This window comes from Camarhynchus parvulus, chromosome 4 (assembly GCF_901933205.1).
Source record: "Camarhynchus parvulus chromosome 4, STF_HiC, whole genome shotgun sequence".
In the NCBI taxonomy this organism is placed as follows: Eukaryota; Metazoa; Chordata; class Aves; order Passeriformes; family Thraupidae; genus Camarhynchus; species Camarhynchus parvulus.
The window spans coordinates 38,540,560-38,564,689 of NC_044574.1; the positions used below are offsets into that span (position 1 = coordinate 38,540,560).

Below are 24,130 nucleotides of genomic sequence, written 5' to 3' on the forward strand. Positions count from 1 at the left end.
ATTTTGGGAGGAAAAGACTAATTTTGTAAAGAAAAGTAAATAAAATAAGCAACTTCCAATTTTTGCCTGAAGATTTTCATTTCATTCCAACTATCGTAAATTCTTTACTTATGAAGAGACAAGCTGATACTGTGCAGTGCTAAATTATATTTCCCTGATCTTCACTACCAAATCATATTTGAAAACCATGAGGTGCCGATAGAACTCATGAGAACAATAGGGTTTTCCTTACTCCTAGAGTAAGGAAAGAATTCCTAGAATTGTTGTTTTAAACAGTATTTTGGTGTCTTCAAAACACTGATGGCTTGAGAATTTGTCTAATTCCTGAGATTATTTCAGAAAATGTTCCATAAAGCTGAACTCCAAAGTTGAACAGGCTGCCAACGTGAACCATAGTTCTAGCTTGCTAGAAAGGAAAGGTTCTTTCAGTGAATTTCTGCATGTGTCAGGTTAGCTCATGCAAAGGCATCCTCAATGCAAGAGTCTGGAAAAAGAAATCCAGCCTAGAATTAATTCTTATCCGAATTTTAATGAATCCATCTCTCCTTAAAATTAAGTCTCTAAATGAACCACATCAGTGTTGCTGACTGAAGTTGGTTTTGACTCAATCTTTTGTAAACAATTATCCTTATACACAGTGAAATATGGGTCAGTATTATTTTATTTCATTTTCAGTTATCTGCTTTCCTCTAACAGTCACTCCTGTTAATAAAATGGTAAGTCTGGTGTTCCAAGTAAGAAATTTCATCTGATCCATCAAGGATCAGATGAAATTAGGAAACTGATAGTTTCTAGGAATAGGATTCACGTTGCCTGGCCCCCACCTCCCCCACCACCACTTCCATATAAAATTCTTTAAAACACTTAGTGGAAGAGACTTCAGAATGCAAACTTTCACAGGGGCACTGCAGTTGTACTTTATTTCTTTCTCTTGTCCCTTTTGTTGTGACATGAGAGTCAGTGTTCCTAGATTCATCAAAATACCTTCGGTACCTTCCCCATGTTCCCCAGGGCCAGGAGTTGGCCTTTGGTGATTCTTATGAGTCCCTTCCAACTCAGAATATTCTGGGATTCTGTATCCTGCCCTAACCTGGGCTCTGCTCGTGTCTGTGTAACCACAGTCAGCAGGAATGTATTTCAGCCTGAGACAGGGGACACAGTTATGCCTGATTCTGTCTCCTGGCTCTTGTGGAGCCAGATGAGGCTCACCAAGATCACCACTTCTGTGATCAAGTACAAAAGCATTCACCTCTGCTTTGTCCTCTTTATTTTAGTCTTTCCTGCTCTGCTCTGTCCTGATTGCATTAGGAAGGGAAACCTTTTCCCAGCTTGTGCACAGTAGGTCTCAGCTGTGAGATGCTGTTCACTGAAGGTTTTCTACTAACATTATAAAAGAAAACTTTCTTGCTATGCAGCTTGCACACTGAATAGGTAAAATGGATGATCTAGATATCAGCCAGGAGTCTGGCAAAGAGTGAATGTGTGTTTATTCACATGTGTGATTTGCCTGAGACTTTTATTGCTTCAGACAGCACACTGGTATTGGAAAAAAAAATGTGCATTTCTTGGCATATTAGATAAAAAATTTCTATATAATGCAATATGTGAGCCCTGTGAGTGTATGCTGTTCTGATTTCAACATGGTTTCAGAAGCTGTCTTCCTCAATGTACACATTACTTATGTGCTTAATAAGCAGGCAAATGGTAGTTTTGCCTTGGAAAGCAGATGAGACTGGAAATTCTCCCCAGAGAAATAACCAGAAAGAGGAGCATTTCTGTTAGTTCCATTTGGGCAAATTTTTTGAATGCCCAGTATGTAAGCCATGGAGGATGGTTATATTTCTTAATAATTTTTCCCTTGGTATTGTTTTGACCAGGAAAAGAGCATGAGTTGGTAATTTATATTTTTTAGATAGTGTTCAGAAATAGCTGCATAAAAGTTCACTTCATTACGGTATATGGAAATAGATTTTGAGTAAGTGGTTAAAATGAAAAACATCTTTCATAATTTAGTCATCTAAGCAGCAGTTTTTGCACTCCTTGGCATAATGTCCTGCTACTTAATCATCAAGAATAAATTACTATCATTCAATTATACTAATTATTCCTTAAGTTCTGCTTATTGCTTCATGTTACAACTGTGAAAAATGTGTCAAACCAGCATTCTAGGTGGTGTTCCAAGTGATAATATATGTAGTATGTGATTTGGGCAGTAATTTCCTAGGTCTCGGTCACCGGGTGATTTTTTGTTTCTTAGTTCTCTATCAGCTGATGCCTTCACATGTCAAACCGTGTTAGCAGATATTGAACTCTAGATATGAACTTCAAGGCTTTTCTGACTCTTTTACCCAAGTATATCATCTTCAAGATGTATTATTTCATCAATATTATAATAGAGGAAGCAAGTCGTCATTGAGAGAAAGTCGTTGCTTCTGATAATTTTAAGTTTGGACAGTTCAGTAAAAATTCTTTTAAAATGAGCCAAGAATTTTTCCACAATAATCTCTAAAAGAGTTGGTAATGTGTATATAGACCTAAAGTGTGATTATCTTTTTGTGGTGTAGTACCTCTGCATGAGGAGGAGTGCTCCATTTTATATCAAACAAAGCTGCTTCTATCTGAGGTAAACCTGTCTGGTTTACCTCTGAAATACTTGAGCCATTTTTATTTATTTTATTTTTTTGAGCAAAACTAATAATTTACTTAGATTTCAGACATTTCTCCATTGCAGTGACTGATGGTTGTGAAAGACTTTGGCTTGATGAAACAAGACCAATGAAAATTAAGAAAAAATGTGATTTTTCTCTATTTGCCATGCTAAAATTGTATATACTAGGCAAGAGGAAGAACAAAAAACTAGTAATAACAACAAATATAACTGGACTGTAAATGAGAATACAAACTACTTCAGAGTTGAACTCTAAAAAAGAAACATAAATACTTTCAAGATGAAACATAATCAATTTTAGAAGTTATTAAATCATACAGTTATTTAGTAGAAAGTTAGACCCCATGATCCATAGTTCTTTTTTCCTACAGTATCTGATGCTATTTAGCAGATAGCTTATGAGAGTTTTAATAAATGTAAGCTTTTCTTACATAAAATGTTATTGTTTGAAGTAGGTTGATCAGTTCTGGTGTACCAAAATAACATATTTCTATCTTCTAGGGAGAGTATGTCATGAATATCAGACTTCATACTCTGTATTTAAATAATCAGCTGTGGTTATGTTGAACTTTCACAGGATTTATTGAAAATATTAGAACATAAGAACACTTTTCTGGTGCTATCCTGTTGGTATCAGTGATCTGTAATAAAATGATCTGCCTTTTAATTATATTGCTGACTCCAATGCAAATTTTTTAATTTCAAGCTTTGTCCTTACTTATGAAACATGTAAAAGAGAAGATGCTGGTGGGACATCACTTTTTAAAAAATCTAAAAGCTATATAGAAAAAAGTGAGAAAAAAAGTGAGGAAAGGAAGCAGAGGATGAGCTCCAGTCACAGGCTAGTGATAGTTAAGGAAATCCAGAAAAAGAAGGGGAAAAAAATCTTATGCAGTTGTACAATATTGGTCCAACCTTAATTTAGTGGCGCACCTTTGAAATGTTCAGTTCTCTTTCACTGTTCTTCAGAGACATTTATTTCTTCTCAGAGGAGAATTTGAAACTGACTGAGGAGTTGGACTCAATGATCATTGTAGGTCTCCTCCAACTTAGCTTATTCTGTCAATTAAGTAGATGTTTGGAAGGTTTCTGCTTCTTCTTAGTATAGTTTATTAAAAACATAAAACTGTCTTCAAGTATCCTAAAATACAAATATTTTACAATGTGATCTTTGCCAACGTGAACCACAGATGCTAATTTAAAAATATTTTGTCCCAAGCTGGAAGGCGATGCCTCTTTTAATAAACTTAAGCTGGAATCTCCACACACAGATGTATTGTCTTCAGTGACTTTGACCCACAAAGTCTATCCTTAAATACACCTTTAAAGTGGCTTTTATCTTAAATTCCCTTCTAGTTGGCATCTTACTAATTAAAATCATAGTTGCTCTATTTCTGCCCTGTCTATTAGATTTGGGTAAGCTGGCCAGAGTGCTAAATTCAGAAAAAATTTGTGAGTGCCAGAATAATTTCTCCTGTCATGCAGGTGCACAAAAGGAAGGATAGGTAGAAGTATGTTTCATGTTGATCTCTTTTGGTAACCAAGGTCATGAGGAGCTAAAAGCAGAATTAAGAGAGAAAATGTTAAGAGGCCTTCAGGAACAGAACCTTACAGGTAAATAATGTTACACTGAACATTAATCCTTAGAAAAAAATGTTTTAAGATGGAGGAATCTAACAGATTTTTTCTAATCAGAGACGCCTTTTGAATAATTCTGATACCTTTTGCAGATGAGGTTGCATAAGACATTTACTCTGTATCCTTATTCATTCAGTTGAGTTCTGTATCTCACTGCTCTTCGTGATCCACAGAAAAAATAGTAAGTTTTGTCCTGATGTTTTATCAGGGGCTGAAGACAAAGGGAAAGAGATTTTTGGCTGAATGCTTGGGTATGTTTTTAAATTGTGTTAAATACATGAAAACTTCATAAATAGCAAATGGCTTGCTTACGTTTTTTTGCTTTCTTTTGTCTTCTTTCTATCAAACAAAAATCATAATTAATGCAACAGATCAGTAGGGAACTAGAAAAAGTGAGATCACCCTGATGAAAAATCATAGTTAATTTAAAATTTCTGGGGAAAAGGTTTTTATGTGTTTGTCTGACTTGCACAGGGAGTTTTGATGCTATCAGCTTTCTTTTCCTTTCTGAAATGGTCATTCTACCACAGAATAGGTATTTCCATATATAGATATCTATCTAAAAGGACATCTAATGACTTCTAAATGCAATTACTGGATTAAACCTGTTTAGCAGTATAGAAGCACTTTTCTGATTTCTTTGCTGTTGTCAGAACAAAAAAGGCAGGCAGGCTTGATTTTCAACAGTAGTAGAGATTGGGAATTCCTGTGGGCTCTCATGTCAACTTTTTATAGCCATATCTACCAATCAAAGTTTTTAGTGCTCAGTTTTAACTTAAAAGTTTTGAGAAGAATGATGTTTAGTAGCACTAAATCTTGCTCTGTATTAGGTTGTGTGCTCAACTGCCTGGCCACATCATGCTGTGTCATGACCCATAGCACATGAAGCAGAAAAAGAGTGTGTTTGTATCACAGCTTTGACAGAGGCAAGAGGCCTGATGGTTTCTGCATTTCCCTTTCATGTCCATAGGCAAGTCTGCATGTACTTTAAAGTTCATGCAGGAAACATAAATGTGAGGTGTGAGGTCTGGCTACAGGAATAATTAACTCAGCCTGTTCCATTTGGCCATTGTTTCAAGCAGTGTTTTAGGAAGGTGCAAGCTGTATAGGTAAGTATGATACTAACAGCTGGCTGCTATTAGTAATCATGTTTTACATGGCCTCCTTCAAGATAGTACACCATATAAAGATAAAATACAATTTTCAAAGTATTGCTGAGGCTGACTATCATGTTCCTTTTTCATAGATTTAAATGTTTGTTATCAGTATAAAATAAAAAAAAAACAAGCAGGGACTCCAACAAGTTACCTGGAATTTATTCTCTTCTTAGTTCTGTAAACTTTGCAAACCACTTAATTTTCATTCTCCTGGTTTGTAATATCACTTAAATTCCTCATCAGTATTTTTTTCCAGGAAATCATTATCTGTCATTTATTACTGTACATAATGTGTGTGCTATATATATAACATTTGACATGCAAACTCATATTTCTAAATGTTTTGAGGCTGAGTGTAGGATTGATTTTTTTAGCAGATTAATTTAGTGACTTTAAAAGTGAATCTGATATATAATTTCTATATGCATTTCAATAGCATATACTGTTTATTTGTGGCATCTATGTACCACCAGAGCTATTTCCATGATTAAGCATTCTTTTGTGGTGGCTGCAGCAGCTTTCCTTCTATATAATTTAAAATTATTTCCTTCTATATAATTAATTATTTCCTCCTATATAATATAACATAAGCAGCTGCTCCAGCTTTCCTCCTATATAATTTTTGATCATTTTTGTTTTGTCTCTTAGGATTTGATACCAGCATTTTGCCAATTTGCAAAGACTCCCTGGGCTGGATGTTTAATAGGCTTGATACGAACTATGACCTGTTGTTGGACCAGTCAGAACTTGGAAGCATTTACCTTGACAAGAACGAACCATGCACCAGGGCATTCTTCAATTCTTGTGACACATACAAAGACAGTTTGATATCTAACAATGAGTGGTGCTACTGCTTCCAAAGACAGCAAGGTAAGAGATGACATCAACCTGCATATGTGTATGTCTGACCTTTTTCTTGGGCTTATCTTTTTTTTTAACATATTGAGAATATCACAGTGAACTACAAGCTCTTCAATGCTGTGCAATAAATTTGTGTAAGGTTGGTGACATATGGCGAATACCTAAAATGAAATAAAAAACCCCCAAACAAACAAAATAGCCAAATGACTCAAGCTAAATAGAAAGGCTTGCTAGAAATTCAAGGATTCTAAATAAAGTGCAACACTGCCACTAATGCTTTTACAGCTATATTGTTCCTCATGCCAAAATTTAGTATGTATATGGAGGGAAAGAGGTGAAAATAAAGAACAGTTTACTTAAATTATTTCTTTCCCAGTCTACTTTGCCTACATTATAAAATAAACTTTTTTATTACTAATGTAGGGTATCTTAATGTTTGGTGAGCCTAATAAAATAGCTGAATGAACATTATGGATAAAGTTATTTCCAGTCATTTAGATCTAAAACCAGTTGGTTTTTATTGCCTAATTGAATCTCTTGTTGATGTTCTGATGTGATTTTGCTTAGACAAATAAACACAGGCTATAGGAATTAATTTCCTGATGAATATATAACAATTTTAGACATTGATGAAGCATCATGAAAATTATATAGTCAAGCTAGTTGTAAAGTATCAAGGAATTGACTCATTGAATATTGTCTGCAAATGGTCAGAATAACCCCTGCATTTTTCTTACTAACATGAGGGAGTTTTTCTAAAGGATAAACAGAAACTAGGGTTCAAATTTCTACTGCTGATACAGAAGATAAAACTGATTTGGTGGAAAGTTTGCTAAGCTAATTCAGCCTTTTTGAAAGTTTTAGTATCAGTTTTTAATTCTCACTTGTACCCTTAAAACTCTCATGATAAATTCGCATTTGCATTCAACATTTATGGTTTCATTCTGATTTCTGTGGAAATAAAGGTTTTTATCATGCTACATCTGCCAGCTGTAAATCCAAGTACAAATAAAGCTGTACTTCTGTAGATAAGCAGTAAATAGCAGATATCTTTTCTTTGGTAACTTTCTTATTAAAAGGTTAACACTTAAACTTTCAAAACACCTTGTTTGTTTTATAGTAGAACAATAACTTTTGGGTGATTTTTTTTACAAGCATGTATGTACTGCTACCAACACTAGCAAGTTAACGATAACACATCCCAGAAGTAATGTAGCTCTTAAAGAACATAACATTTATTCATTTGTCTATAAAATAAAAATAAAAAACCCACCATAATAATTTCACCTTAATATATGAGTACCCTTAGTCTTTGGAGGGCAGTATAATTCTTTCCTATTGCCACAGGAAGTACAGAAAATTACATGTGACCTACTATGGTCCAAGTTTTTTCCACCAATTTCATATAATGGCATAACCAAATTAAGAAAACCATTCCACAGATCAGTTTCAAGTAGTTTTGCATTTTCTTATGTAATAAACACATTTTGTGCATAATATTTGTTCAGTGTGCTGTTAGAACCTGAGGATGGTATTGTAAACACTGATCTAAACACTAGGGAATTTTATTAATGGTAGCCCAACAGATCTGTCTTTCAGTGACACCGATTCTTCACATTGCAGAACCCAACATTATCAAGCTTTTCTTCCCCTTTTTACCAATTTCCTCACTGTCTTGATAATGGTGTTGAGATAAGGTGCTGATTTCTAACACATTAGATAGTCTTTGATACCACAGTGTGTTTGAGTATATAGTAAAAAGATGTCTCCTAAACATTGTATATGAAGTAAAATCTGAGTTTCAGCAACCCTTGCACATTAAACATGCACTTCATCCTTTGAAATTAATAGTCATCAAAATCTGTATTCTCCATTTTTTGGTGTAAGAAGAAAAAAAAATCTTATATTCTTCTTTTTTCATGTCTTATTATTAGCTATTGCACAACTGTCTGAGCCCTGCTTACCTAGTGTGTTAGTGACCCACTGAATTCTCTAATTGGCATTGTTATGCTCAACTGTGGAATATGTTCATGTCTGGTTATGTTTGACTTGATGGAATGATCTAAATAAGGCCTTTAACTAAGCCTTTGCTATTAATAGCAAGGAGATGGAAAAGCTGAGAAATTCAACAGCTTCTTTCTGATGTTTATTAAAATAAGTTGATATTAACAGAATGCTTCAAGCTATGTAGAGCAGTTCTCTGTATTCATTGAGCTTAGTGCTTTCTGGGCAGATCAGTGGTTTTACAGTACTCTTCTTGATTAATATTCTTCTAAAGGGAATACAAGATTTAGTCAACCATATGTATCATACTGGGATAGCAATTTCATTGTGCTTTTTAAAAGTACATAGTGTTAGCTTGAGTCATTACCTGGGAAGCCCTTGTGGTCTTTGATCTTAGTTTTACCATGCAAGACTGTCAGCATTAGACAAATACTTGAAACTCCTCTTCATTCTTTCTGTCTGCTTGATTACACTACACTAGACCTATTACTGAATATTGCTAACAACTTCTAGTCAAGATAGGCAACTTTTTTATGAATCCTGAGGTCAGATCTTGCTTGTGGAGAAGATGATCTTCCTGTAGTAGTTGTCTCACCTTGGCTAATGGTTAAACACTTAGGTTCAGTCCAGTGATGCTTATTGCATTTTTTCTTGCCCTTACTCTGCCTTAAATGTAGTTTAGTATTTCTGAGGTGTATCCAAGGCATTAAAATGCATTTCTGCAGTACATCAAAATCTGCACTGTGTCAGTCCACTTTGCAAGTCTTTCTGTATTCTTTGGTCACTGTGGCCCTCTAGTTTCAACAATCCATGCAAATGTTTCAGCACTCATCTTCAGAACTTACTTCCTTAGTTGTTCAATGCTAACATGACATTTCAATGCTTACTGAAACACTGAAATGCTGAGGCCTTTGCAATGGTAGCCCTTTTATGGACTGAATTTTTTTCTGCCAATACTTGATTGATTACTGCAGCCTTGTTTTGTGACATCACTGATTCAGAGTAGGAAAATAGCCAATTTTCCTGAGAGTTTTAATGCTTAGCAGCAAAGTATTTCTTTACTACAGGCCTCTGCATGGATTTATTAGTCCAGCACTTCTCTAGGTGTGTTTTCTTAGGGGCTTTTCTGTCTGTCATACCTGGAAGATATCTTCACCACTTTAAAAACAGTCCCTCTTATAGAAGAATGATAATTATTATTTGTATTTGCCAGTCTTAAGATTGCAAGGACTTGAAATGTATTTATAGATTTATACAAATGAAAATGTCACATGCTTTTATCAAGATAGATGATGATCATAAATGAGATCCCCTGGCAGACTTCTTGATCTGTGGTATTGAAGTTTCAGATCCCTGAAGTACAAACCTTGGATGTCCAACAATTATAATGCTTGATGCCAAGTACAGGCAAGATGTCACTGCAGCCTTATCTGCAGTAGACCATAATCCAGAACTTAGGGGCTCTGCCAAATATTATCTACTTGATTGGTGAAAAATCACTGTTTTGTTCTTGAGTTAGAAGAAGAACCTCTGAAAGCTGGAGGCTCACTCTGTGAGTAATAGCTCCTTGAGACCTATCTGTTTAAAATAATGGTCAAACCTACCAGTTTGACTCCAGTTGATCTGTTAATGTGCTATTTTGGTAAATCAAAGCTTGATTGTGCTGGCCTTGAAGCCCTTCTTGACATGACTGGATATTGGTGTCTGAAGGGCTGGCATTAGTAGTGTTGGATACTCTGGTGTGCAGCAGTGCTCTGAGCGCTGACAAACTGAGAGTGGCTGGTGCTGTGTGGTTCATGATTCACTCCTAGCCATGCACTGGTGTTATCAGAAGGACAGTTCCTGCCACATCTGTGAAAGTAGATTAAGGATGAAGATGATTAGATACCTTATTTGTATTCAGATTTTCAGACAGACTGATGTCAGATTCATTGCTATTTCAAGAGAAGCTACAACCCTGATTTTTGTAAAGGATTTTTTTTCCTCCCTGAAAATAACTCTTTGGCTGAAGGAGTTGTCCAGTGACTGCTTTTTTGTAAAAATAATTTCAGAAATCTAAAAAAAAGTTTTACAAACTTAGAAGCTAGCCTGCAAATAAAGAGAGAGGCATTATGGTTTGGGAAGAGAAGAAAAAGAATGTGCTGTGAGCCAAAAGGGATTGGTTGAACTTCTAGCCTGCCATTTTCTTTGACAGTTTTAAGCACCAGAGTGATTTAGTATTGTTAAGAGTTTTTGCTGCTTTTGCCCTGAGAAGCAAAGCTTAAGGGTGAATCTTGAAGGCTTAACTTCTGAGAAGAGTTTTGGGTAAGTAACTCCCTCATGTTGCCTTGTTACCTCTTGGTTAATGGTATTCCTTTTTGTAATTATGCCACCAAAGATTTATAGCTATAAAAGAAGATTTTTTCCTTGAGGCATCATCCATAATTTTTACATTTCCACATTAGTGTTCATATATTCATATCTATGTTTCTAATTTAGGATTATTTTTCATGGATAAAAATGCATGTGTTCTTCCTATTTGACTAGTTCTTCTTCGTTGGCATATTTCCCATCTTTTGTAGGAAAGGAGAGAATAGAATAGAATAGAAACATTCTGTGACATTACCCAACCATTAACCTAACCCTGCCAAATCCGCCCTGTTCCTAGATCCTTATAACCTGTAATAGTTGTATGATAAATTACTCTCATTTATTAGATTAATGGTAGTAGAAAATACCTTTAGTTTAGAGAGAGTCGGTCCTCAGAATGTTGTAGCATTAAGACTTTAAATCATCAAATATTGGGAAAGACAGAAACCTTAGTTTTGATAGGTAAGGAAGCTGTGAGCATGATCATCTTCAAAGTACTTCCTACAATGCAAAAAGTAAAACATCTTGTAGCCTCATAAAGTAGTCAAAGACTGAATTATTAAAATCCAATACCCACCCAGTCATGTCAAATCTCCATGATTTTTCAAGAGCACACGGAGAAATTGGTTCATTGTCTGGAAAGACAACAACTGAAAATTCCTTCTGGCATTAAGACTTCTGTTGACAGTGTTTGAAAGTGGAGCCTACCCTTAAGGCCTTCACTCTAAAAACAATCATTACAGATTTAGTGTGAAAAGCCAGGCCCACCAGAGCTGAGGCCACGGGAAACATTTATAAGCTTCTTTAAATGTATTGCATCTGTAAAGGTTATTTAAAATGTCAAACCAAGAGAAATGAACATCCGCTGCCAGTAAGGGATTATTATTATATACTAGTTTTTATTTACACTCGTAGATAGTAGCAAGGGTATGTTGGAATAACTAGGTTGTGCCAGCCAAGAGGCTCTGTGTTCACCAGAACTGTATTTTTGATCCCCACTTCATCTAGGCCTTTGTCAGCAGAGTGCCCTAGGTAGGGACTGAGTTCTGGTCTTACATGCACTCTGCATCAGTGGGCTGGGCCAGTCTTACTCATTTTAAAACACCTTTTACTATTTGCATGGAGAAAAAGGGATCCTTGAGTTGTGTGTGGCAAAGATGTATTATAAATGATCAGAGCCTGCTAAAATGGAAAATGCATTTAAATATTCATGGAATGTAAGATTTTGTCTGGGAATGGTGTAAGCTAAAGACACCTGTGAGTAAACTCAGTAATTCTATTACTGGTTCAGAATGAGAAATGCCTGGTGCCAATAATGGTCTAATGTGGTATGCAGTGCCAGTGTTCAGAGATTAATTAGTGCTTTGCTGTCTTTGATTCTTTCACTTACTGAACAGTGATGTAAACACATTCACATCTAATTTTCTTCCCATTCATGGCGCATAATGAGACTTTCTTTTATGGACAGTAAAAATTAAACTATTCAGAAGTAGAATTCAGTATTTCCAATATTCAGTTGTACCTGAATAATGGAAAACTGAATTTTAATACATATTCTGCCTCTTAGAGCCATCTAAAGTTTGGCCTCCACTTTTAAGTTAGTTTGCTGCACATGGGGCTTTGTACCTATGGGATCCAGTCTTATACTGGTGCCAGAGAATCACTGAATCTTGCAGACTTCAGTGAAGAAAAAGGTTTTATTTTCTTAGTGTAGTATGTGAAAGACAAAATTGGAACATGAATTCTAAAAAGGACAAAAGGGAGGAAATTAAAAAGCTGTTCTGGTTTTAGCTAATACATGAGGCAAGCTTCGCAGTTGCAGAGATTTTTATAGACCAGTAAAGTAGGGTGTGATAGAGTTACTATTTTGGTCTAGCACTCCTCGATCCTCCAGACTAGTGACTTGATGCTCACTTGGAGATGAGTTAACTATAAGTGGTGTTCTGCACAAATCCATGGTGGTGTGCAGATTCATAATTCTGAAGCTGTACCAAGGTAATTTTTTATTTCAGATGTGTTTGTTTCAAAAGTTCAGTAGTTGGAGTGACCTTACAACGCAGCAAACTGTGAAAACCTTGTCGTGAGCTTTCTGTCCTAGATACTGTGTAACCTGTTTAACATTTTTTATATCCTTTTAGACCCACCTTGCCAGACAGAACTCAGTAACATTCAGAAGCAGCAAGGAGGAAAGAAGCTCCTAGGTGAGCCATAGATCATTCTTTTGAAGGTTTTATTACTTACATAAATAACCCTAGTTAAAGAGCAACACAAAATCAATATTAATCCAATGAAGATGGACCACAGTAAATCTCAGCAGCAAAATTTATGAAATTTTTGAGAGCTATTAAACTTGGTTTTATCACGTTACCTACCAAAAGCTCTTACTTTTGTTTTATTACCCTGATAGAAGGTACATTTTTACAGTACAGAGGGGACAGCATAAGGTACTCCTAAAGTAGCATTTCTTCTGATCCTTTAACTGTAATATTCTGTAAGTAGTTGAAATCTTTGTTGTGAATCAGTTTATACTGATTCAATATTTCTGAAGTGTAAAGTCTTCATTTACCACTAGCCACTGTGTGAAAGCTGTGTAAAATAAAAGGCTTGGCCTGAAGCAGTCAAAACTGTATTTCTCATAAGAATGGTTTCTAACAAGAACTATACACTTCAAATGCTTTCATATGAATATTTTGTTCATTGTGGTTTCCACTTGGTCCAAGTGGTAAACAGTGGATTATTCAGCTGTAGGCAAGTCACTGTCTCACAAAATAAGCCCCTCTTGTACATATAAATGCAAATTTGCTATTAATTTTTTACAGGGTATTTTTTTGTGGTGTGTTCTGGTGCATTTGTCTTATGTGGTGAATAACTAAATATTTGTGTGTGGTGGTTTGTAAAATACATATTAAACACAAATAACTCCTTGTAGTAGATAGTATGTTAGTCACGAAGTCTGGCCCTTACTATCCAGACTTGTTTGTACTCCACAGATATAGAACTTCCCAGTCAGGAACAGGTCCTACATTTGAGCCTTTTCACCAGAATACAGTGGAAATCTGGACTGAGATATCTGGGGGGTAAGAAAATGTATCACAGGATCAACAAAAAATTTAAAGGAAGATCGTTCCCTTTATGTCTTGAAATCAGTCCAAGACTGATATGTGATATTTTCCCTCTCACATTTGATCCATTCAGTCACTTTGAGTCAGCTGAATGTAGTACTGCTAAAGCAGTCACTACAGAGTCTGAAATGCTGAAGCAGGAAAAGCCAGTTGCTTTCTGCTATAGTTGTTACATTGGCCAAGACATGGGCTTTAATATACTTATTCAACATATCTATCTATATCTATCTATTTTTCAGGGCAGTACATCCCCTTCTGTGATGAGGATGGGTACTACAAGCCAAGTCAGTGCCATGGAAGCCTAGGGCAGTGCTGGTGTGTGGACAGATACGGCAATGAGGTGTCAGGATCCAGAACAAATGGCGCAGCAGAATGTGGTAAGTCAAGAACCTTCTGTGGTGTTTGGTTTAGATGTGCTATTCCCTTTGATTGCCAGCTAGGTTAAATTTCTTCAGTAAGAAGTGTGGGACCCAACTACACAGAATTTGATACAAAACCCGAAAAATTATAATTTGTTATTGCGTTAATTTTTGGAACTCCTGTCACTGTGTCAACTATTAATAGACCCCTTACACATGCATGGCATAGTGCATATAAACCCAGGACAAATTAATTTTCTAGAGCAGCATTAGATAAGTCCCATAATGTTTCATGAAATTCCTTTGAGTAATCAGCATGCAAGTGAATTCGATTTGATATTTTTTTCAGTTTATATTTGAGGGAATTGCCAAAAGTTTTTAGCACACTAAATCTTCCCTTATTTTTCCCTTCCCTACAGCATTGTGCAGCTTCTTCCAAGAATTCCCATGTCACCTTTATTTGATGTCCCAGATATAAAAGATGAAAAAAAAAGTGTTTTTCCTTTTTCTTTTAAAAAAAAGTCATTTATGACTCCTTTTCACTTCTTCTCCAACAAAAGAACATAGCTTGAAGCAGAGAGTAAATTGTACACAGTACTTGAGGTACAAGCTCAAGCCTATTGTCCATCTTATCCAGGATCATTTCTAGATAAATGGACAGTTTGGTATAATTCAAGATGATATGTAAGAAGTGAACAATAGTCAGGGTATATTATCAGTGGTCCTTATTGCCATCTGTAAGTTGGACTTAAATCTTTTTAATTGTTCCTAGCACTCTTTACAGTTCTACAAATCCATAACATCTGTCTCCTTTTGTTAACACTGAGAAATTAATTCAATATTGAGGTGGATTTTTAGGACAAAGAATTTCATATTATTTATATTTTATTTTTATGTAACACTCTCTAGTTGTCCTGAAAGTAGACATTCTGATGTGCCTTTTGTATGATTATGTAAAATATACTATAAATATATAGTGTATCTTGTGAGTCTTTTTCTATAACTATCATACCTTTTTAGCTATCGATTTAGAGACTTCAGGTGATTTTGCCTCTGGTGATTTCCATGAATGGATAGATGATGAAGATGATGAAGATGAAATAATGAATGATGAAGATGAAATTGAAGATGATGATGAAGATGAAGGGGATGATGATGATGATGACGATGATCATGATGGATATATTTGATAATATTAGGAGGTCCCTATGTTGTACCTTTCTAAATTTCACAAGATGATATTTCATAAAATCCCTTTGCTCTCCAAGATCAAAAGGGTTCTAACAAATATGTATATTTTGTATGATTATTTCAAATATTGCAGCTGGAGTCATAGACTTTTTTTGTTTAAATAAGAATAATTATATCATGTGCTTTTGAGTTTTTAAATTCTGTTGCGCTGAAGAAAACACATTGGAATTCTAGCCTGAAGCAAAAAATGTTATGTGCTACTGAAAATATATATATGTGCAAAACACTCTAGAAAGCCAACCAGTCTCTTCAAAATTCTGCTGAAAAAATATTTGCCCTTACTTGGAACTGTGCATGTCCTCCTGAGAATGCATACTGTGACTTACCTTCAGTTCCGTCAGTGTTTTAGGCCCTGCAAATGTCCATTTAATGAATCAGAAATGTATCGCAGTAGAAAAACATTGGTGCACAAGTAGCATCTCAACCAGCCTTTAATTAACCAAAGGTATGGAGAAAAATCAGGAGGGAAAACTGTAGCAAAGTCCTCCTTTGCATTTGTAGTTATGTTTTTTATTAGGAAATGGCTAGATTATTGAAAGGATTTTTCAAAAGCAGTAGCATGGACAAGCACCAGTTCTGTAATTCTAAAATTTTCTTGTCCTTCCTTTTTTTGGTTTCATGTCAAGGTCATATAAGCTTTATCATTATTTACTTAATCATTGCTTCACCCTTTGTCTTTCTCTGTATTTCTCTCTAATCAGACTAGCATAAAATATTTACATTGGGAAAAAAAGATTTGCTTAAAGTTTATTACCTTTATACATTACTGTATTTCAGAGTATTGTCACTTACCCCAAGGTAGTTTTTAATAAATGTATAATGATGCTTTTTATTTTCTTATTTTGGGAAATAGTTTTGCTCTTTATCTTGATTCATGTTGTTTTCTGTTACTAGTGCAGAAACTTATAGAACGTATTGTAAAGGTGCCTTGCAAAATAGAACTAGAGAGGTTTTAGCATGCATACCAGTATAGGATGTTAGGCAATAGCTAAGCACACCCAATTACCAAATTAATACCAGTATAGGTACTGCTGCTGGAATGAAGAAAAATGGATTATTTTAATTTTTTTTCCTATTATTATGTAATTACCATGTGGTCTAGATTATACTTATTGTGTAGAGTAGCACTTAAGATTTGACTGTAGAGAAAATTACTTTAATCACTGTATTTATGTTAGCATGTTAATTAATTGTGTAGACATTTTGGGACTCCGCCATCTTCATTCATATCCTATCTGTTTCTTTCTGCCCACAATAAAATTGACATGACCTGTATCATGTATTACTGCAGGTTGTATAATTTAAAAATAAGTCACTGATTTCCCATCATTAATAAAAGGAAAATCAGATTCTTATTTGAATTTATTTCTACACGGTAAATACTAAATCTAATGTTTATCTTATGTAATATTGAAAAGTATAATGCATTTTCTTTTTTACTGTTTCTGTATAGTTTGAAAAATAAAAACTCTTGTATCCAACCTTTGGCAAGTATAGCCCATCATTTTGACTTTTTACATAGTCTGAAATTTAGAATCAGGAAGAATTCATGTTTCAGATACATTTTACCTATTAAAATATGTATTTATTTGAATAAAGCCGCTGATGTTTTATTTTCAATTAAAATATTTGAATAGGGCAAAACACATAGGGAGCTTCTGATTTTCTGTCATTTCCTTATTTTTCTATAGCTTTGTGATGTACTTTTATGACATTGTCTTCATTTCATAGTAAAGAAAGAGAGAGAGACTTCTTCTCAAGCTTGGTCATAATTTGTGGGGCATAGTTGTATTATTTTCTTAAATAAAGACAGTTAAGAGTTTACCATTCTGATAGTGGGATTTTGTCAAAGAACAGTTTCTTATGACTGAAATTCACTGATATATTAACTGATTTTAAATAAAGAAGCTAAAGAAAAAGTGTTGTCGTTATTGGCTGATGCAGTAAGTACTGTCGTGGGGAACTTTTTTGCATGTGACAAGTGGTTATTAGATGACAAACTGAAAATGCATTTCATTAAAACTTGTGATACTAGAGTTAAAGAGAATTCATAATGTGTTTTGTCTAACGGGATTACAGTATGAAGACCTTTCTGAAAACAACTGTTATGCAGAAGAGCCTGAAAGAAATTTAAATTCTTTCTTCCCTGAAAATTCCCCACTGAATTGAAAGAGGAGTATAGATGCATTTTTGTCCCTATTAAAGCTACTTAGCATAAATTCAGAAGTCAAGGTAGTTAAATTTGCTAAAGAACAGTGACAGTGGGGAATATGGATAATTTTGTCTTATTTTTGTGGTCCAAAACTAAAACAGCAACAACAAAAAATTTAATTGTTACATATTCCTGAGGAAAAGCCAGAGAAGAGACTGACAGAGTGTAACTCTTCCCTTGAAAATATCATTTTGTTTTGCAAAAGACAGGTAACTGTCTATGGATCAACACAGTAGTGTTGGTTACCTTTCATGATACCAGAGGAACTGGAAACTACTTCACTGTGTGCTTTCCTGCATTAAAGAAATGCAGGAAATCAGGAACAGCTAGAATAAATAAAGGCACAGGCTGATCATGTAAATGTCCTGAATATCTAAACCATTCAGAAGCTTTTTCCTGCTTTCCATAAAATGCAAGAGTTTGCACAGATGTCTGTCCTCCTGACTACAGTCAGGCAGAAAGCAGTCGGGAGCCCTTGACTATTTTTACAGTGTTGCTGTCATTTTTTGTTTTTTCTGATCTTACAGTTCTACACATGTATTTATAGATAGGCAAAGATTGTGATGTACATTTGGAGATTTTCAGGCAGAGTGATTAATCCTTATGCTCTTCTGAGAATGTGTGGAATTATAAATCTCGGTTTCAATGAAAAGTAAGGAATATGAAGCTCAGTGCAATAAGATATTATTTAGTCCTTGAAAGAAGTATTTTGGGTCAAGGCACAGATGTGCTTAGTTTAGAAGAAAATTAGTTACTGTCCTTAGTTTGCTTATATGAAAATTGGATTATTGCACAAGACTGAGGAAGATGGATCATAATGACAGTAGGAAAATTTTTGCCTGTTTTGTGCACATGAACAAGAACTGGATTTCCTTTATTCTTACTTAAAAATTCCACTGCCCAGGTAGAATAATAAAAGTTTATCAGGATGTGGATTAGCTTTATGCTTCATAGGAAATTTAAAAGTATTTTTATTTACAGATTCTTTGTGAAAGCAGTGAACATATTTCTAATTACTAAAAGCTTTTGAAAATTGGATTTAAATAAAGCGGTGGCAGCACAAATTTATTTGAAATACTGTAATTCTTTTTACTGTTTTTTCAGCTAATTTAGGTATATTGGTCGCAAATCATTCACAATTTCATTTCAGCGAGTGCAATGGACAATAAAGTAGTTTGTCAGCAAGTTCCTGTGTGAAGAGAGATTCGTATTAACATAAAGAAGAATCCAATGGATTGGAAGAATCTCTAACTTAACCCGGTACCACTGGGTAAGTAATTAAAACCAAGTTTTAAAAAACTCAGCCTCCTCCTGAAGGCAAATACAGTGCTGGATATGCCGAATTAAACTTCATGTCACAATTGGATTTTTGTTAACACACTGTCTCTGTACTTACTGTGCAGGAGGGAACAGTTTTCTAATTTGCTAATTCTTCCAGTCAAAAGGCAGTGGAAAGTACTTTGAAGTTAAGGAACCCAGAGCAAGAATGGGAAACAGAGTTGCCTAGCCTAAAAGATGAGACGTCCACTTGAATTTTTTGTTGTGTTTCAGATGCTAATTGAATCAAATCCTGAAAAAGAGACTTCTGCACAGTATGTGTCTCCATGAAGGTGAGTTTTACCAGTGAAATGCATGTGCCTATTTTTAAAAAGAATTTCCATGCCATAGTGTTAGTAATAGTGCAAGACATTTTACATTTTTTCACCAGCTTTCCACACAACTCCATAGAAAAATTTGATCCAAACTTCAGACAGGGACATGCACAAAGCTGGTGCTCGTGCCTGTAACCATTTTTACCAAGGTGGTTGAAATTTATCAGTTAAGATGAACAGAGAGGTCACCTGTTCATCTTCTCTGCCCATAACATTTGCAGCTCTTTTGTAAACTCCTGGGGCATCAAGCAGTCTGCTGTATTTTTAAAAATAAAAAAAATTAATACACATCCTTCCAACTCAGATCATTATTCTGCTCAACAGGCAAGTGTAGTTTAGAAAGAGCTGGGTGTACCTAGTGCAAGGTGCTGAGGGGTCTGCTCTAGAGGTCATGTCATTGCTGTCAAATACACATTTTTGGGAAGACTCCCATTCCTTTCCCTTTCCATAGTTTACTTACTTCACAGACTTAATGTACTGATGTGTTTCTGTGAGATTGTCCGCTGGGCTTTGGCCTCTGTGAAGAAAAGGAGATTGGATCTCTTCTGCTGGAAATGTGATGCTTCTGATTGATTCCATATGGCTGGAGGGCCACATGAAGATTTCTCAAGTCTGGGGTTTAAGAAGAGAGTATTGGCTATTAAAATATGTTGATTTTGTTTGAAAACTAGTAAAGATTACTGAGCTTTTCACTTGCTTTAAAAAACACCTGGCAATAGCAGTGTATAGGAAGAATCCAGTTTTGCAGTCACAGTGCCATGATTCTTTTTCCTTCTTTCTTAACAATAATGCAGTTCTTTGAAAGTACACTGTGAGTCACATTTGATTGATTGTGTGCATTATGCAAAAGATCTTCAGAACTTGTTCAGTTTTATTATGCTTCTGTAGCAAATTTTATTAATGTGCATTAACTCCATTGTGCTGCATTAGTGTTAAGGAACTGAAACATGCTTTAGTCCAAAATCTTTTGGGTGAAGTTTCTATTTGTTTTTTCAGTGTAAGCATTCATTATTGAAGTAAACAAACTTAAGAGATGGTTTTACAGATGGTACCAGTAAAATCCAAGCCAATTCACCCAAAGTAAAAAAATACTGTAAAAACTATGCTCAGTTCATAGGAAGCATACATTTTTGTATTGAGTATGAAATAGTTAAAAGTGGCTTAATAATTCTTCCTGTTGTAAAATCTGTGGCAGCTACCTGAACAAAACAAATGTATCTGTAGGAAGTTTATGTATTTATTTTGTTTTGGGAAGTTTTCATGTTTACTTAGTATGATGAAGGTTTGTGCAAAGCAGAGATTTGTGTCCCAGTGCTGTGTCATCATTGTGATTAATGTCACCAGTTTGTAGGTTAGTGTAACTCAGAGTATGCACAATGTGAAATAGCATAAGTTGATGGTACCAGTCTGTATTTCTTCATGTGCAAGTGAACTTGTTTCCCTCAATTTCCCCGTGTGCTTGGAAACATAGACTAATTTCCAGTGAAAGACAGAAATCAAATGTTGGGCTACTACTGTCAACAGTAAGAACTCTAGGATCTGTCCCTAGAAATCCTGCCAGAATATAGGAAGGAGGCTCTTTTGAAGGCAAGCAGCTTCAAATGCATGATTTAGATAAGACTGATTACTCTTAATTTGTAAAGAAAAACTACCCATAGTTTTAATTTATGCCTTGAAAATATACCTGAATATAATGTATCTGAATATAACCTTTTCTCATGGGAAGACATTTCCTAGTTAAAAAAAAAAAACAAACAAAACAAACCAAGAAACAGCCCCAGATAGTAATGCTGAAACTAAGGCAAGTTCAAAGGAGAGGAAGGCAGGAGAAACATTAGAATGTGACAGCATTGGGATGGCATTTATGTCTCTGAGTAGCTGACTGATCCTGTCCTTGAATTAAAAAGTGTGAGGATTTGAAGTTCATTGCTCATGTTGTTCTTTCCCATCATAATTTCACCACATATGTTTTTATTAGGCTATGTAGCCTTCTAGCACATCTTCACATCAGAAATTGCACATAAATGCTGAGATGAGTTCAGTTCCCACTGTGGCATCTGTAGGAATTGCGCCATTAAGCAGCCCAGAAGCTGAGGACGTTACTGACACATTGTCATTCCTCAGGAGTTTTATAGCAGGTGTTTGTCCAGATGTACTTTAGTATATCCATTACAAATGCTTGTTTGACTCAGTACAAGGAAGTGCCCAGAGTTTTTGCTTATATAAATGGTAATTTGCTCAGATTCGGACATAAAAGTGGAATACCATTGACAGTAGTATCTCTTGTACAGACATACATGAGGTACGTCTGTACATATCTCATATACAGACAGCTTGATTTTCATGTAGTGGAAATGATATTACTATTTTATCTCTCTGCGTAGTTACTTTAATTTGAATCAGCAATAATAGCAGAAAAAGTATTGTCTCCTAAGTAAATTTCCTATATCAGTTTTGTAAAGATAAAAAACCATCAGTGTTGACACAAGGGATGTCTTAAGGCCAAAGAGGTAATGAGTAGATCCCCTAATACAATTCACTCCTATGATTCATAGATCTGACTTTCACTATCAGCAGTAGCTGCCTGGTTAGCTGTTGTCTGGCCATACTTAGGTTTCAATTCTAATGAGAAAGTGAGTGAGAGAAGCTCTCTTTTTTCCCCCTTTCAAATCTATAACGCATCTTTTACTGTTAATTAGAGGTCAGTTTGTATTAAATTGTCTCCCACTCTACTGCTTCTTGAATGCCATTACATAACAATGGGAAAAAAAGGGGCTAATAATCTTCAACAGCAGGGATGAAATCGCACAAAATTTCTATTATTTGTTGCTGTACAAAAATAGGTCTTTTTCTTTCTGTGTGCAGACAGGAATCTTGCTGTGCGGCCCCCGTGTCCTTTGAGTGAATGGTGCTGTCATGAGCAGGGCAGGGTTTTGGAACCTCTGCTGCCTGGCACAGCTGATCTCTGTGCCTGGTGGCTCAGCTGTGCTGACCTGGACACAGAGGGTCCACAGAGGCTGTACACAGGCTATGTTTGCTGAAGGGGAACTGCATGTGCCTGCTGAAGGGCTTTGTGGGACTGCTGCTGCTCCTGCTTGCCCAAGTGCGGTGGAAGAAAGGGAAGGATTTTTCTCTTTTGGCATAGTGAGGTTATACAGACAGCCCACGACACTGGCCCCTCTGGTGCCTGTACTTCAGCTTCACAAAAGATATTCGCTCTGTCAGGTGTGTCAACTTCTCAATTTCTCCTGGTTGTACCAGCCCAAAATAGCCAGCTGCTTTTCACTGTCATTATATCTGTCTCAAAAAGAAATAAATACTGTGCTTGTGAGATTTGTTTCTCATTTTTCTGAAGCGTTTTTTGTCCAGCTCTTGTTAAAAAATAGTCTAAACAGGAGAAGAAAACAAGGCAGAAGTGTAAAACAATAGTAAACTGCTAACACAGAATTGTGAAAAAGAGTAACATATTGAGGGTGAGAAAGCCTCACGCCACACTTACTCCTCCTAACTTTAACTTACTTACTTTAGTTTTGTGACCTTTGTCTGCATCAATCTGTAGCCAACATTTAATTTAAACACTTCCAGGATTTCACCAGCTCATGGAGCAAACATCTGTAAATTGCCAAAGCTATATTTTACTCATGGGAAGAATTCCGGTCACTCTTCCTTAAGACAGTGATTGCAATGGATAACTCTCAACATGTGATTTTTTTTTTTTGTTTAATTCATGTGTTAATATGCTGCAGTATAATTTCTTCCATTCCCTTGAGTTCTGTAGGACCAATTGCACACGCCACAAAATATAATCATCAACTCAGTATAAGAATACCAGAGCGTCTAAGATGTGATGCATTGAACCAAAGGAACTGATGTCCACTGGGCCTTGCCTTTACCCCATGGAAGACCATCACACAGCTGTGACTTAGTAAAGGTGCATTGTAGTGCTGTCTAGCAGACACTACCTGGCAAAAAGTGAAGAGAAATGTACAAATGTAAATGGAACAAATGTAAATGATTATTGGTTATGATAATAGTTTCTCTTTGTCCCCTACAACAACATCATCTTCAGGGTATGGTCTATTTGTAGTGCTAATCTGGCCCTTCCTCTCAATCTTACTGAACCAGATACATGTTTTAGACGAGGTACTGTCATTTTTGCCTAAAATAGATTCAGGTCAACACATGGACTACACAAGCATGTAAACAAAAAGAGCAACAGCCATTAATGACACCTAAAGACTGCCCTTTTTAATTAATTTATAGAAAATTAATTTCTATAAATATGATTCTAGGCATTGCTCAGGTTTATTGGTTCACTGGAAGTGACTTCTGATTCTTCTAATTCAAACTATGAAAACATATGGTAGATGCTGGCTTTCCTTATTGAAGCTGTTGAAAAGAACCGAACCAGAACTTTTTTAGTACATTCCTCCTGATCTACAAGTTGGCCTTCAAGTGGCATCTTCTTAGGAGGATCACAAAGCATTCAACACATGCTCTGAAGAATTGGCCTTGTCTACAAAAGAGCAGGTATGACTTTCAATTGTATATCTTCTTACTTAGCTAAACTAATATCTTTTTCCCATTTTTAAATGTGAAACTTAAAATGAAATGTGAAGTAGTGAGACTTCTTCCTTGTGAAGAGCCTGATCATTGTTCTACTCTCTTAAGCTACTATCTACTGAAAATTATCACAGCTAATAGCTGTCTGTTGCACAAATCAATTCTCCATGCATCTACATCTGTTCTACACCTTCATTTTATCCTTTTTGTCATTAAATTCCACTCTTCTAGGAATTACAGCAGCAGTCAGGAGGCTCCAAGGTTGTTCTTGGTCTCAGAGTTTTCATATGCTCA

General features: G+C 35.5%; 1 protein-coding gene across 2 annotated transcripts in view; it reads left to right on the forward strand.

Annotated features, from left to right (window-relative positions):
- Positions 1-16,891, forward strand: part of SPOCK3 (SPARC (osteonectin), cwcv and kazal like domains proteoglycan 3) — a 158,531-nt gene extending 141,640 nt beyond the window's left edge. For both annotated transcript variants that reach the window (XM_030947317.1, XM_030947319.1), the window contains exons 8-11: positions 6,112-6,333; positions 12,816-12,878; positions 14,039-14,176; positions 15,179-16,891. In XM_030947317.1, the coding sequence (XP_030803177.1) occupies positions 6,112-6,333; positions 12,816-12,878; positions 14,039-14,176; positions 15,179-15,348 (593 nt within the window). In that variant the 3' untranslated portion in view covers positions 15,349-16,891. The remainder of the gene's footprint in view (positions 1-6,111; positions 6,334-12,815; positions 12,879-14,038; positions 14,177-15,178) is intronic.
- Positions 16,892-24,130: the final 7,239 nt, after the last annotated feature.